Raw genomic sequence first — 17,296 nt, forward strand, 5'->3', positions numbered from 1 at the left:
AAGTGTTCACATTGCAGTTTAAGTTAGATGATGTATGTAATCCAATTCTGAAATGAAAATAATTGCGGCTCCAGGAGCTTCAACCATTGATGGCGCATCCCGACCTGCCGTCTGAGCATGGGCGCTCCCAGGAGAATGTGAAGGAGGACCAAGTGCAGCCTGCTGGACCAACAAACCTGCAGAGGGCCAGAGCCCGCTTCCTCAAGGGGGTGTCGTACTTCTCTGGAGACATGGAGGTGTTTGCCAAATGGATGGAAAGTGAGTACATCAACAGCTTGCACTGCAAAAGTAAAAATTTAAAATACTTTCCTTATCTACACAGAGTTGGCAGCGGCACACTGGACTTAACATAATTAAAACATTGAGGGACATTCAGCGTGACATAACAAAGTTACTCACTGTACTTTCCTGATGAACAGAACACTGACGTCAGTACTGATTCAATGTTGTTACCACTATTTGGAGAGAGGAGAAGAGGAGAAATGTGTGACCTGTTTTCAGAAGTCATGACAGGAACTTGTGTTAAAATGTACCCAGGCAGCGTTTTTCCTGTCAGCCTATGGGGCTAGGTTTCATTAGAACTGTCCATGAACCTTTGATCTTCTGCAAGACACAGTTTCTCTCATCTTGCATGATCGCAGTCTGTCACATGTATTATACACGCAGATGATGATTTCTCCTGACTGGATGCCACATTCTTTAAAGTCTTTTAAGCACGCATTGCTCACGTAACTCAAATAACTCTCATCTTGCAGACCAGTTCTTCTTGCTGCAGCTTCTGGACTGGGTTTTGCGCGGAGCGGCACAGGTGATGTTTGTCAACAACCCTCTGAGTGGCCTCATCATTTTTGCCGGCCTCATCCTGCAGAACTACTGGTGGGCCCTCAACGGCTTCGTGGGCACGCTCTTTGCAACTATTTCCGCTCTCATTCTGAAACAGAACAGGTGCGTTTGAGGATGCTGTAAATAATGACTATTAAATATCTTTAAATCATGTTATAATTCGCAATAAATCCGCTGAATGACTGGCATCAGGTAAAGCGTTGAATATCTCTCTTTCAGGGGTGCCATAGCTGCAGGGCTTTATGGTTACAACGGCATCCTGGTGGGTCTGCTGATGGCCGTGTTCTCCAATGCAGGAGACTGGTACTGGTGGCTTCTGCTACCAAACATCTTTATGTCCATGATGTGGTAAGCCAATATTCTGAGAAATTGTGAAATAATACAATGCATTGATATTAAAAAAAACAACCTGCATGACTGAGTTTAAGTTCTTAAATGTGCCAAATCTAACACAGATGACCCTGTATCGTTGCATTTCAGCCCGATTGTATCCAGTGCCCTGGGATCGATTAACAGTCGCTGGGATTTGCCAGTGTTCACCCTGCCCTTCAACATCCTGGTGTGTCTCCACATGGTCGCCACCGGCCACTTCAACCACCACTTCCCCCAAGTTCTCATTCAGCCACGCACTGAGTTCCCCAACATCACCTGGTCAGAAATCGATGTCGCCAGGGTAGGGCCGCAATCTTTCTAATCTGTCTAGATGATTCAGAGCGGTACAAGATCAGGTATTTTCAACTTTGGTCTGATGTTGTGCCAGATTGATGTTGTGCAACGTCAGAAAATCTTCTCTGACTCAGCTGTAATGGGAGAACGGAGAATAACTTCATACAATTCTAATTTACGTGTTCATCTTATTTTGGGACTATATTACAATAGATTTTTATGGATTAAAGTTCAAAGATCACATTATTTCTGTCATACTGTGCACTGTTCTCTTTTAACCTTCTATCTGAAATGCTCGGTTTAAGCTCCTGTCTCTTTAAGGCCCCGACACCTTTCAAGTCAAGTCTGCTCTGATTGGTTGGTTCAGAACTTTTAGCCTGTTTTGCTCGAAACTAGTTGGTTGGTAGTCAATATGCAAATATGTTATGCAGCGCCACAAAATTCAGTAAAAAGGCAAACAAGCATTTCAGGCTGTTCAGGTGCAGTGCTTCCCCTAGAGAGTAGTAATTCCCTTCAGCATGGTCTTTGCAGACTTTATATGTGCACAGGAAAGCTCTTCAACACACTATAGGACAGGGAAAAATATTAAACCCCCCCCAAAGAAGAGGCCATCCTTAATCTTTCTCTCTGCAAACTTTCAGCTGTTCATGTCGATACCTGTGGGAATAGGTCAGGTCTACGGCTGTGACAACCCTTGGACCGGCGGAATCTTCATCATCTCCCTCTTCATCTCCTCACCCATCACCTGTATTCATGCTGTCCTGGGATCTGCAGCGGGTATGGTTTCAGGTGAGTAGAGTGCCTCAGCAGGTTATGAAATAATGAACGGCTGATGTAGAGGTCATTCTGTCTCTACTTGATAAAGAGCACATATTATTTTTACTTAGAGAATGAATTCGTGTTGCCATCATTAGTTTCCAACTGACCCAAACTTGTGTTGCTTTGCAGGCCTGGCTCTAGCAGCTCCTTTTGGAGACATTTACTTCGGCCTCTGGGGATACAACTGTGTGTTGGCGTGCATTGCCATCGGAGGAATGTTTTACGCTCTCACTTGGCAGGTGCACCTGCTTGCCCTCACATGTGGTGAGTTAAAAAAAAAAGAATCGGTATCATGATGATCGTGTTACGTGTAATCATGCGCAATCTCAGCAAAGACAAAGCTGTCATTTGTAATCTATAATATTTGACCTCGTTTGCAGCTTTTTTCTGTGCATACCTCGGCTCAGCCATTGCCAACATTATGTCCAGGGTAAGTACAGATTTTCTCTCATATGTGTAAATGTCAGCCTGTAATTGAACACCTACTAACACAAATTACTCCCCTCAATGTATTTTTTATCTACAGTTTGGTCTGCCAGCCTGCACGTGGCCTTTCTGTCTCTCTGCCCTCACTTTCCTCCTCCTAACCACGGGGACCAAGAGGATCTTCAAGCTGCCGCTGGCCAAAGTCACCTACCCCGAGAAAAACCTGCGCTTCTTCTGGAAACTGAAGAAGCAGGAGAAAATGGAGAAGGCTGAGAAAGAGAGGAAGGGGGAGGAGAAGCAGCAGAAAGCCATCGAGGATGAAATGATACTAAATGAGAAAGAGCAACTGAGGATACAGATTGAAAGAATGGAAGAGGGAAATGAGGGAAATGGGCCATCAGATGTTACACATGACAACACAAGTTCTGAGGGCCTTTCACCTGAAGTCGTTGAGTAGGGTAGTGAAGACGGGGAAAGAAACAGAGACAACCATTTAACCGAGGTCATGCTTACAGATTATGTTTAATTCTACATTTATTCTACATTTAAGAGAGGGAGAAATTGTAAGAGAGGACATGCTGTAAATATTCTTCCAGAGTAATTGTTTATTTTGCTATATATACTTATACTGTCGCTTTTTTACTGGATGATTTCATGAAATTTTGTGCTTTATTCTGTAAAAACAAAAAGAATATTTTTAATAAAAATATTTTTTAAATAATCGTTCTAGTCCATGCCTGTTTATTCACTGCTGACTAAAAGTACTTAATAGTCATGAATAATCTGCAGAATCATGTTTTGGTACGATCAGTTGCAATCAGTATCTTAATGTCATATAGCATTTACTCTTCAGGCAGAAAACAAAACTCATCCTCACCATAAATCCTGCCAGCATTAAATATAAGACCATCATTGTGTTATTATGACAGTGGTGTTTAGTTCTGGGGACATCAGGAGGATGTTGTGATCAAGCTAACAGTACCTTTCTATAAAACAAATGACAGAACAATTTTTAGGAAAACAACGTTTGATTATCGCAAAGATATTATAAAAAAAAAAAAAAAAAAAATTCAGCTCCAGCTTAGCACGGAATAACCACACGCAATTCATCTAAAATTGTGTGGGCGGGGGGAACTTGTGCCGGCTTTCAGGCTAGCTCCAGCTACTATCGAAAAGAAACGTAAACCTAAAGTTATTTATAATTCCTACACGCACTGTAAACTGGCCCTCAACAAACCACCCAAACTTCATCACGAGCAGAAACGCAACAGATAGTATATCTGTAAAGTGACTGCTGAAAGATTTGATCTCAGCTAAGGACCTTTTGGGCAATAATAAAATATAAAAATCCATTGAACTGCAATGGTTTGCAACAATTTGCCCTTAACATGCCGAACTGGGCATTACAGCCTCATTTCATCAATGGGTTGAGGAGTTGAATTAAATTATGATTTAAGACAAGACAAGAGCCCAGATTAACTGCAACTGTGAGATAGCTTTCACAGTCATTAGTTGGCAGTAGCATATGGCTGATAATGTGCTGAGATATGACTGGAGCATTTTGGATTTGCTTTCATTTCTGAGTAGGCATGTAACATGTGACAAAGCAAATAACAACATATCGTGCAGCACCAAGAGATCAAAACCAGTTTTCTAAAATCAAACTGACAATTATTTTTACTTATCTTTCTCTGATATACGCCATTCATGCCAAGAATTTGATGATAAGAATTAAACCACCCTAAGGTCCAGGGTGAAATAGGTAGCAACTACATGTCACCAGCACTCTCAAAGGTCACCAATTAACACATTAAATAAATACACAAACCTGACATGCAAAAAAAGTAAACAAATGTAACTTCCACTTATAGATTCACCAGAAGCCAGGTTAGCTGTTAAGACATTTTAGCATGTAGCATGAAGAACTGAGTTGCTTGTTTAATGTTAAGGAATCCTTTATTACCACAACATAGTATTAGCAGTGGGTAGGGATGGGATTGTTGGCTCTTTGAAGGGAACCATATGTTGTGGAGCTGTTTCTTTTTTAAAACGAGTCATTCAAAAGACTGGCTCATTTTTATTTATTTATTTATTTGATTTTTAAAAAGCCAGCCTGGGTGTGACTCGTTTTATCCAGGAAATAATCACTGGAAGGAATGATAGGACATGTTGATTCTGGCAAGTATTACACTTTGCTTTATCTCTGGTGATTTCTTCGGCTCATTTTGTCATTTTGATGCACTGTATCTTATCAAACACAAAAGATTATCATGTTATATGTAAACATGTGCAATGTCAGCAAAGACAAGGCTGGCATGTGCAGTTTTTCTTCTGTGCATACCTCGGCTCAGCCATTGCCCCCACGGTGGGATAAATTAAAGCATTATCTTATTTTATCTTAAATAAGCACCGTACTCGTGTACTATGCCGGCTCCCCGCCTTGCGCCTGTTCGCCGTCTCACTCATCGGAGAAGCAAAGGAGGATCTTATCATTTCTCATCGTTCGTGTTAATGAGCCAGTCAGTAGATTCAGTTCGTTCGTGAATGTCACGTCTCTAGTAGTGAGTCTGACTTTTTTAATGGGGCTGTGTGGATACGTAGAGGTTACAGTAGAGGCAGAGAGGTTTCATTTGGGGTTTGTGCTTCCTGTTTTATGTTTGTAGACTGGACACATGGCTCAACCAGTTTAAGCTGTTCTCCAGCTTGTCATGCTAAGAAAAATAAGCAAAATTCTAAATTTCATAAAGTACATATGATTGGCTTGGTTCAGCTAAATCAGCGAGGGTGACCTTGAAAAAGCACATGCATTAGGATCTGCTGATCTACAGTGGTGCACACGGCAGTTGTGCATTTATTCGTCTTTCTGTTCCGGTTATGCAGTTTGGGTTACACAACGCGCCGCAAACATTCCAGAGCTTAATGAAGCGTGCCGTTTCTGCTTTGGATGGTTGTGCAGTTCACTTGGACGATGAAATCTACAATGATCCAAGGGGCCGATATGTCCAAAGTTGTCAAAATGTGAATCTGCTGAAGCCATGCTCTCATAGGTTTGCTGGATGGGCAAGCAAAACTTCAGTGTTATCTTATTCATTACCCATCACCACTGAAAAATGGATTCACGTTTTACCTAATCATTAGCTGACCGAACTTCTAGTGGAAATATAAATGCAGTTTTTGTGGCAACAATGCTACAACACTGTAAAGCTTCACACAGGAAAAGTTAACACACATTCAGTAAAGTCGTAGTTGTCTATTTGCATCACAATAAAAGTAATTCTAAAAGTTAAAAGGTTCAAAGTTAAGGGTTTGGTCAGGGTCACATATTTTCTCTGATTTGATTGGTCCAAGGAGTCACGGGTCATAAGATGACTTATGTGCAATGTAACGCACATTTTAAGACAATGATTAACAGTTGTGGAAATCCACAGAATGTGTAGATTTGGAGGCTCAGCTCCTTGTAATAAGTTTAATAACCATTATTAGGTTACTGAGAAAGAAAAATCTAACATCCTTCCGAAGGTGTCCTGTGGTGTCTGGCAACAGAATGTTGTTAGTGGGGGCCTTTGGGTCCTATGGGTTGAGGCAGACCTGGGCATGACACGGCCCGCGGGCCGTATACGGCCCTTTGGCTGACTCTGACCGGCCCGCGTAAAGCTTGTCATTTGTTTTCGACAGAACTTTTTTTTTTTTTTGCGTGGAGTTAGCATGCTAATGCCGTGTTAAACACACTGTTATTTGGCTATCGGACACTTTCAGTGTGTCTGTATGTTAGTGTGTATGTTAACAGACTGGTGTTTAGCTGCTGCAGTGATGTTGTCATTTATAGTAAGTTTTCTGTCTGCCGTGTGTGCTACCGTGGAACAGTAAGCTTTAGCCCGTTGTCTGCTAACTGGTCTGCTAACTGGTTACAAAGACATAGTGACGTTGCTAACCGGTATATCGTTACTTTGTGTCAGAATCTCCGTTAACATATTTTAGTATTATTGGTCCACCGTATGAACTTCAGAGCGCCGCGCTGCCGTACCGATACGCTGAGCGGTTGCCAAGGCAACCATGAGACTCTGACAAGTTTGTCAATAAAGGTGGGAGGAGGAGCTGATTGACGTTCCTGCTTGACGCACGCAAAATAAATGCGGGTCAGTTCTGATTCTGATACATCCAGAGGTGGACAGAGTACATGTGGTAGGTTGATTTTATTAAAAAGCTGATAATAAAAATTAGTTCATGGACAGTAAAAACAGCTATTAAAATCAATTTAAAAAAAAATGATAAACTCATAATTTTAGAAAAAAACTGAGAAAAGGAAATTAGTTGATGGGGAGATGTCGTCCTCTCCTAATGGGAGATTTAAAAAATTCATGTCAACAAGATTAAATATGTTAGGTTAAAATGCTTAACTTAAAAGTGAACGAGATTAAAAATGGTTATAAATATACCTGTCAGATTAGTTTATCTGTCATCAACCTGTTGGGCCTTTTTAAAACTTATCCATGATCGATTAGTTATGCCTGCAGTGACCGTGAGGGGGAGTTCGTGGCAAGGATGCTTCACACTCGGCTGAGCAACCGCAAAAGGAAGCATCTGTGTCAGAGTGTATTTATTGATTCCCCTCATTTCAGGTATGTTCGGAGTGCTTATGCCCATTAACTGTAGATGTTGTTTTGTGTATGTTTCGCGAAAACATTAAGTGAGTTGTGAGTGTTTTAGGAGCATTTTCTTGGAGTTTTAAAGTGGTTAAATGTTACGGCCTCGGCAGCTAGCTTAACTTACTCAGGAGAGAGTCGCGCCATGTTGCGCATACCTGTGACACATGATATTTTGCTGTGTAGGTTAGCAAGAGACTAAATGCTATTGTTTGTATGTGTTCTGTTGCATTTATAGGTTTGTTTAAAGAGCAATTACACGGGAAATGGTGAAAAGATGACATAAGAAATAGGACAGAGAAAGATTGAATTGAAATGTAATTGTTAATTTTTGTAAATTGTAATACTTTGTTTTTATGAAATTTTTGTAACTTTGTTAATACCTTTGTTTACAAGTAAACACACTCGGCTGAGCAACCGCAAAAGGAAGCATCTGTGTCAGAGTGTATTTATTGATTCCCCTCATTTCAGGGTTGTAACATTTTGGAGGCACCGCTGGGATTGAGTGAGACGAGGGCCAGCTATCCTACATAGACGTCCTCGGGTCATCATTCAAGCCCTCCCATATCTTCAGCCAGGGTGGACGGTAGCGTGCGGTGGTTCGTCTGCGCAGAGAGGGACGTGCATGTCATCTGAGGTCAGCCACAGGTGCCAGGAGAGCTGTGTTGCCTGTTCTGCGAGGAGAGGGTTCTGCGTCGCACCAATATCGTCCACGGGCCAGAGAACGAGATGGATCCTTCAGAGTTAGAGGACTTGAAACTAAAAGTTGGTGGTGCACTGTACACATTGACAAGAGACGCTTTAGTTGAAGTTTGTGATTTTTTAGCAATTGCTGGTTCAAGATTTGAGAAGGTATCGGGCAAAAGTTGTTCTTTTCTAATCTCGCATATCATTAGGCATTTAGAAAGGGAAGAATTAAATGACCTTGAGGATCAGGGCTTGTCTGAGTTACTAAGTCTGAAAGATAAAGTTGTTGAGTTGCAACATCCTGCTCAAAATATTGCACCAGGACAGGCAGCCTCAGATGCAGGGCACATTGAAGTTGTGCAAGAACAGGTTGTTGGACCATCAGAAGAAGAGCTGTTAGTGAAAGAGATAGAAAGATTACAACAAGCATTGCTGTTAACACAACAAGAGAGACCAAAACAAAGTGGTGAAGCCAAAAAACGAGTGGATGAGGGAGTTAACAGTAGTGAACTTAACTATGTCCCTGTTCAACAGAACCCCCTGCCCCGTCTCTCTGTACAGTGGAACAGAGACTTTAAAATATCAGGTCAGATTGGTGAGCCAGGGCAGAAAGACAAACTTTCTTTCACAAGCTTAGCCCATCAGATTGAGCAAGGCATCAGTAAGGGATTCCCTGAAATTGAGATAGTTGATGCAGTGATTAGAGCAATATCACCAGGTCTACAATTACGCAGCTATCTAGAGGGCAAAAATAATCTTACCCTACCCACCTTGAGGAGGATTCTCCGGTCCCATTATCAAGAAAAAGGTGCAACTGAACTGTACAAACAACTTACCTCAGAGGTCCAAAGCAGCAAAGAAACCCCACAAGCATTCCTGATACGTGCCCTAGATTTGAGACAAAAAATACTGTTTGCTTCACAGGAAGCAGAATCTGGCCTAAGATATGATCCCGTCCTTGTGCAGAGCATGTTTCTTCATACTGTTCTGACAGGCTTGCAGAATGATAGCATCAGAAGTGACCTCCAACCTTACCTGCAACAAACATCATCAAGTGATGAGCTGCTCCTTGAAAAACTCAATGTTGCCTGTGCAAATGAAGCAGAGAGACAAAATAAAAAGAAATTACTTTCCCAACAGCGACCAGTCACTGTGCATTTAGTCCAGCCTGATGAGACGCTTCCAGATAAAAAAGAAAAAAACGAAAAGCCAGAACACACCCACAAAACACGGCCTGATGTACTAAATGAACTGAAAGAGATACGTTCTGACATGGCAGCATTGAAAAATCTTGGTGCTGAAGTTGCCCAAATCAGAGAATCCATTCAGCAGTCCCATTCAGCACAAACTCAGTATCTGTCCTCTCCTACAGCTCGAGAGAACACCCCCGCTCCTTACTTCCAGTATCCCCAGCAGAGCTTCTGGCCTCCACCAGGACCAGGACGAAGAGGAGACACAGCCCAATACCAGCAACGATTTGCTCCACAGCGCCAGTATCCTGCCCCAAACCGTGCACAACGGAGAAAATGTTTTGGCTGTCAGCAGGATGGATGTGAATATTGCACTCACTGCTACAGATGTGGTAGTGATGAACATTACCTCGCAGGTTGTAAGGTAGGACCTACCAGACAAGACAGAGATGGTCTTTTAAATGGAACAGGGTTACCCCCACGGGACAGGGAGTAACCAGGAAAAGTGAAGTGTCCCAACAATGTTGCTGCAATTGTGGTGTCTCTGGCAGAACTCAAAGACTGCGACAATGTGCATCATGTAAAAAAGTCACTTATTGCTCTAAAATCTGTCAAGCTGAACATTGGTCAAGACACAAAAAACTATGCAACCAGCACTCTCACCCTCAAGTAAACAAGCACTCCAGTTCACAAGTAAATCAACGCTCCCATTCAAGCTCAAAATCCAGCCACACTAAAAAAGAAGACAGACAGTCCCGTCTAGTCGCCTTGGTAGGAAAAAAATGCATTGTTGAGTGCTACATACAAGGTTGTAAAACACTAGCACTGTGGGATACAGGCTCCCAAGTCTGCATTGTTGATGAGAAGTGGAAAAAGAGACATTTGCCACATGAAAAGTTAAGACATGTCTCTGAGTTACTTGATGCACCTGATGACTTGAAAATAGCAGCTGCCAATGGACAAAACATGCCATATAAGGGTTTCATTGAGGTCAGTTTTGGTTTGGCTGCAGAGGGAGCTGACCCCAAAGAACTTGTTGTGCCCATGCTTGTGATGAAGGGCGGGAGCCTTTCACAGCCTATCCTAGGCTTTAATGTCATTGAGCAAATAGTGAAAACGAACACTGAAGAACAACTTGATGCTGCAAGAACAAGGCAGTTGCATGGGGCACTAAGAGCAGCTTTTCCCAGTCTTGAGGAAGAGAATGTCACAGCCTTCATTGACCTAGTGACAACTGAACAGTCATGTGACTATGTTGTGAAAACTACAAGAGAGAGAGTCACCGTTCCAAAACACACTTCTGTTCAGATTAACTGTAAAGTGCAGATTCAACCACCGAAAAGAGATACCACACTTTTGTTTGAGCCTGACGTAAATCCTCAGTGGGCGGAGGGCCTCGAGTTCTGTGAAACTTTGGTAAAGCTCAAAAGTGGTGCCTTGCCTTACATTGTTATCGATGTTCAAAATCCTACTGATCACGACATTGAACTGTCTGGAAGAACTGTCGTGGGAAGTCTTCAACAGATCCAGGCTGTGTATCCTGCTACTGTTTTGGAGAAACCAGATCATTGCCCTCCAGTGTCAGTCAGCCAAACTAGTGCAGTAGGTAAGCAAACTGCTGACACTCTCTGGGATCCTCCAATCGATTTGAGCCATTTGAGTGATTCTGAAAGAGTAGTGGTGCAGGACATGCTTCGCAATGAATGCTCGTCCTTTTCCAAATCAGATGATGACATCGGATGTATTGAGAAGCTGAAGCTGAGTATATCGCTGAAAGATATGGACCCTGTAGCACGCACTTACCTTTCTGTTCCAAAACCACTATATAAAGAGATGAAGGATTATTTGCACAACCTCATTGCACAGGGATGGGTGAAAAAATCCAACTCATCTTATGCCTCACCAGTGGTCTGTGTAAGAAAGAAGGATGGAAGCCTTCGACTCTGCATAGATTACCGTGAACTAAACAGAAAGACCCACCCTGACAGACAACCGATCCCTAGAGTGCAAGACATCCTTGACAGCCTTGGTGGCAATTCATGGTTTTCGTTATTGGATCAAGGAAAGGCCTACCATCAAGGTTTTATGGATGAGAGCAGCCAGCCTTTGACTGCATTTGTGACTCCATGGGGCCTCTACGAATGGATCAGGATTCCATTCGGACTGATGAATGCACCTGCTGCCTTCCAAAGGTGTATGGAGGAGTGCTTGGAAGATGCACGAGACAACATCTGTGTGCCCTATCTGGATGACACACTTGTGTACAGTCAGTCATTTGAGGACCATGTTCATCATGTCAGAAAAGTGCTCCAGCTGTTGAGAAAGTATGGGATCAAGCTAAAGCCCAGCAAGTGCGAATTGTTCAAACGTGAAGTCCGCTACCTGGGAAGAATCGTTTCAGCAGAAGGGAGCAAGGTTGATCCAGCCGACACCATCGCTGTCAGAGCTCTCAAAGATAAGAGGCCAAGCAACGTAGGGGAGCTACGTGCTGTTATGGGCTTGTTAAGTTACTACAGGCAGTATATAAAGGATTTCTCCCGTATCGCAGGACCACTGTATGACTTGCTGAAAGGCACAACAGAAAATGACAGTGTGACACAAAACACAAGAAAGAGACGATTTGCAGGAAAGGGAAAAGGAGTGCCATCACACAAACCAATTGTGTGGACTGAGGAGCATCAAAGAATCCTGGAGCAGCTAATAGACTGCCTGGTTGTGCCCCCAATCCTTGGGTTCCCGGACTTCTCACAGCCATTTATACTTCACACAGATGCCTCAAACCAAGGGCTCGGGGCGGTTTTATACCAACAACAAGGTGACAAGCTACGTGTGATAGCCTATGGTTCTCGAACACTGAGTGCTGCTGAACGGAACTACCACCTTCATTCAGGGAAGTTGGAATTTCTGGCCTTAAAGTGGGCGGTAACAGAAAAATTTAGAGATTACCTGTATTATGCGCCTACTTTTACCGTCTTCAGCGACAATAACCCTCTAACTTATGTCATGTCAAGTGCCAAGCTCAATGCGACAGGTCACAGATGGGTTGCAGAGCTTGCAGACTTCCATTTTACTATTCGATACCGCCCAGGTAAAGAAAACGTGGATGCCGACAGCCTGTCGCGAATGCCTGTAAACATTGAGGAGATGATGGAACAGTGTACTGAGGAACTGGCATCAGACTGTGTGGCAGCAACAACCCAAGCTGTTGAAACACAAGATTCCAGCTCTCCATGGGTCTGTCCAGTGCTTGCTTCTCCCCAGTGTACAGCTGTAAGCCAGGTGACACACGAGCCATTCTCAGTTGCTGAAATCAGGCAAGCACAACAAGATGACAAGGACATTGGTCCAATTATACAGTGCAAACTGACAGATTGCAAACCATTAGGGCATGAACTTAAAGCTTTCAGCATGCGAAGCAAGAGCCTGCTGCGTGAGTGGGAAAGACTTCATGTTGATGAAGATGGCATTCTTCTCAGAAAGACAGCAAACAAAACACAGCTGGTACTACCTGAGGTCTATAAGTCTACTGTACTCAAAGGGTTGCATGACGAAATGGGCCATCAAGGCATAGATCGAACAACATCATTGATCAGAGACAGATTCTTTTGGCCATACATGCAGAAAGAAATTGAACATTATGTAGCAAGGACATGTACCTGTCTGAAACAAAAAGCACCATGTAAAGAACAAAGGGCACCTTTAACCAGTATCGTAACCACACAGCCATTTGAACTGGTGTCTATTGATTTCCTCCACCTGGACAAATGTACAGGAGGATATGAGTACATATTGGTCATTGTTGATCATTTTACTCGTTTTGCGCAGGCTTATGCTACCACCTCCAAGTCTGCCAAGACAGTTGCAGATCGTATATTCAACGATTATGCCCTTAAGTTTGGACTGCCAGCACGAATACACCACGATCAAGGTGGCGAATTTGAGAACCAGCTCTTCGCCCAGCTGAAAAAGAATTGTGGTGTTCTCGGATCACGAACAACTCCCTATCACCCCCAAGGAAATGGGCAAGTCGAACGATTCAACAGGACATTGTTACAAATGTTAAAGACACTTACTGATAAACAGAAAACTAACTGGAAAGACTCTTTGAACAAGTTGATCTATGCGTACAACTGTACAAGATGTGAGGTAACGGGTTTCTCTCCCTTCTACCTGCTTTTTGGAAGGTCACCGAGGTTACCTGTCGATCTCCTGTTTGGTCTCACCTCTAAAACAGGAACGCCTGACCATCAAACATACATGGAGAAATGGAGACGAGAGATGCAGGAGGCATATGAAATAGTTCAGGCGAATGCAAAAAAGTCAATGGAAAGAGGAAAGAGACATTATGACGGAAAAGTAAAAAGCTCAGTCTTGTATCCTGGTGATCGTGTCCTTGTTCGGAATCTAACACCGAGAGGAGGCACTGGAAAACTTCGTAATCACTGGGAAGAAGCTATCCATGTTGTGATTCGACAGGTTGGAGAAGACATCCCAGTCTATGAAGTAAAACCTGAGCAAGGAAGAGGAAGGTCAAGAATCCTTCATCGTAACCTGTTGTTACCGTGTGATCATCTGCCTTTGGAAATTCAGCCAAAAGGGGCACCTAAACAAAAAGGAAGGATGGCAGAGACTCCCGCAGACAACACAAATCAGGAAGAGGAAGAGGATGAGGAAGAATGTGGATACTTTTACAGACCAGTTTTACAGCCTCATGTCCCTGTGGAAAGTATTGACAATGGTAACACACAAGAGGATGGTGATCAAGGAGCACCAGTACTGAGCACTGATGAGCCGGTGGCTGAGGAAAACCCTGTAGTTGACACAAATGAGTTTGAGCAGGAAAATGTGCAGCAGGATGAGTGTAATCAGAATCTGGATGTACAGCCTGAGGAAGAGGCACAGGATGAAGACACTGTACCCCATCATCCAGACCCACCTGAAAATGATAGTCAACAGAGATTTGCATTACCAAAAAGAGAAAGACGAGCCCCAAAAATATTCACTTATGACCAGCTTGGGACCCCGACATGCTATAGTGCAGCACATGCAAATGGTGGACTTTACCAATTCCAGCCCCTACCATACTCCGACGTACAGCCACTGACCATGTGGATGAGTCCATTCCCAGTTTACCAACCCTTACTCATGCAAGGATGTTAAACCTAAACCAAATTTGGTTTGTTCCATTCAAAAGTGCTTGACTTAAAATAACAAACTAATACACCCCCCCCCCCCATAAATTCATGTTGGCAGTGCTACCAGAAACAAACTGATATCACCTCTGAAATGCAGTTTAGATAACTATGAGCTAGTCAGTTAAGAGCCTTTGGTTCGTAAAGGTTGTGATGTCGGGACGACATCAAATTTTGCAGGGGTGTGTGTGGTAGGTTGATTTTATTAAAAAGCTGATAATAAAAATTAGTTCATGGACAGTAAAAACAGCTATTAAAATCAATTTAAAAAAAAATGATAAACTCATAATTTTAGAAAAAAACTGAGAAAAGGAAATTAGTTGATGGGGAGATGTCGTCCTCTCCTAATGGGAGATTTAAAAAATTCATGTCAACAAGATTAAATATGTTAGGTTAAAATGCTTAACTTAAAAGTGAACGAGATTAAAAATGGTTATAAATATACCTGTCAGATTAGTTTATCTGTCATCAACCTGTTGGGCCTTTTTAAAACTTATCCATGATCGATTAGTTATGCCTGCAGTGACCGTGAGGGGGAGTTCGTGGCAAGGATGCTTCACACTCGGCTGAGCAACCGCAAAAGGAAGCATCTGTGTCAGAGTGTATTTATTGATTCCCCTCATTTCAGGTATGTTCGGAGTGCTTATGCCCATTAACTGTAGATGTTGTTTTGTGTATGTTTCGCGAAAACATTAAGTGAGTTGTGAGTGTTTTAGGAGCATTTTCTTGGAGTTTTAAAGTGGTTAAATGTTACGGCCTCGGCAGCTAGCTTAACTTACTCAGGAGAGAGTCGCGCCATGTTGCGCATACCTGTGACACATGATATTTTGCTGTGTAGGTTAGCAAGAGACTAAATGCTATTGTTTGTATGTGTTCTGTTGCATTTATAGGTTTGTTTAAAGAGCAATTACACGGGAAATGGTGAAAAGATGACATAAGAAATAGGACAGAGAAAGATTGAATTGAAATGTAATTGTTAATTTTTGTAAATTGTAATACTTTGTTTTTATGAAATTTTTGTAACTTTGTTAATACCTTTGTTTACAAGTAAACACACTCGGCTGAGCAACCGCAAAAGGAAGCATCTGTGTCAGAGTGTATTTATTGATTCCCCTCATTTCAGGGTTGTAACATACACACCTTCACTACTTGAGTAAAAGTACAGATACTCCTTGTCAAATATTACTCCAATACAAGTAAAAGTAGCTAAGTCAAAATATTACTTAAGTAAAGTACTAAAGTATGTGCTTAAAAAAATTATTCAGTAAAAGTATTTAAAAAGTATCTCAGGAAATACAGGAAAGGAAAGTAGCTTTATTGTCATTATACAATCCACTGATGCGATTCAGCTACAGATATGTTTATAGCTCAAAAATAAACAAATAAAGGCAAGAAGCCTCAGAACACAGACTCAGCTGCATTCATCAACAAATGCAATTTCTACATATTGTAGTTACATTTGAACACATCATGAAGTATATACCTAAACATTTATTGTAACATTCAGTTTTGTAACATTGATGGATAAACAACTTGTTGGCTAGTTTACTTACACTTATATCATGTATCACAGCCAAAAATGAGCCGGATAACCCACATACTCAAAAACTGTACTTAAGTACAGTACTCAAGTAAATTTACTTCGTTACTGTCCACCACTGGATACATCGAAAATATTATCTTGCGGGCCGCATACAATTATGGACCTTGAGTTTGACATGTGTGGTTTAGGATCGAATGAGTCGAATGAATGATCATTTATTTAATATACAGTAGTATTAGCCAATATAAATATTATATATGGTCATTTAAAAAACAAATCATACTAATAGATTAACAGTTAAATAACTAAATAAATTTTGTTTATATTTTAAAAGTTCATTGGTACAGATTTCATTAAAGATTTAATTAACTGCACTTTATAACTTAAATTGCCCCCTGGGGACAAATAAAGTTTTCTGAATCTCAATCTGAATCTGAATAATAGAATGTGTTCATTGTAAAGCATTTCAAGCTTTAAGTATGACTAATTGCTTTCTTGATCATCCCTTTACTAAAAACACCAGCACTAAATAAAACATACCAATGTTGCAGGCGCAGGTTTGAGTTCAGCCTATTGGCACGGCCCTCCAAGATATTTACGATTTCTCATGTGGCCCCTTGAGAAAAATAATTGCCCACCCCTGGGTTGAGGGGAGGGGCCTCTGTGGATCATCTCACAGATACTTGATCAGTTTGGGATCTAGTGAATTTGGAGGTCAGGTCACCACCATGTGCTGTTTTTCATGTTTTTTTTAGTTGTGCCTAAATCATTTTTAGCTGTATCAGGCTGCATCCTGCTGGGGATGGCTGCTCCATCAAGGAGTGTCATTGCTATGGGGTGGGGGTGCCTGGTCTGGTCTAGGTAGGTGGTACACGTCTAAGTAACATCCACATGAAAGCCAAAAGTTTACCAGCAGAACACTGAACTGTCACAAGATGGTCAATGTTATTTACTCGTAATTTGCGATGCCCTCTAGTGGGGAGGCACAGCAGCTATGCGGCACAGTGTCAGATGACTTGTTACGCAGGCTAATGTGGAACATGTTACCATCAATACATCTCTGAAGCATGCAGGTTATCAAAACAAAGCGTCTGAACCAGCCTTATCGAGTTGATTTGCAAGACTACAATTGAAAGGTCACTGAGATTCTAATGTTGGCAACATAGATCACAAATTGTGATGATACTGTAATACAGCAGCTTTAAAATAGTACAGAGTGTCTCTTTTGTAGAAGGTCGTGGGGAAGCTGGCACTGGGTGGAAGGCAGGGTACACCCTGGACAGGTCC

At 42.0% G+C, this 17,296-nt stretch overlaps 1 protein-coding gene across 1 annotated transcript; it reads left to right on the top strand.

Moving 5' to 3' along the window:
- The first annotated feature begins 220 nt into the window (after positions 1-220).
- slc14a2 (solute carrier family 14 member 2) lies at positions 221-3,286 on the top strand. The gene is made up of 8 exons (XM_084550982.1): positions 221-258; positions 756-945; positions 1,063-1,191; positions 1,324-1,516; positions 2,151-2,298; positions 2,458-2,592; positions 2,709-2,758; positions 2,855-3,286. Exons 1-8 carry the CDS (start codon positions 231-233, stop codon positions 3,209-3,211), a joined length of 1,230 nt encoding a protein of 409 aa, XP_084407108.1. The 5' UTR covers positions 221-230; the 3' UTR covers positions 3,212-3,286.
- The last annotated feature ends 14,010 nt before the right edge of the window (positions 3,287-17,296 follow it).

This window comes from Chelon labrosus, assembly GCF_963514085.1.
Source record: "Chelon labrosus genome assembly, chromosome: 9".
Lineage (NCBI taxonomy): Eukaryota > Metazoa > Chordata > Actinopteri > Mugiliformes > Mugilidae > Chelon > Chelon labrosus.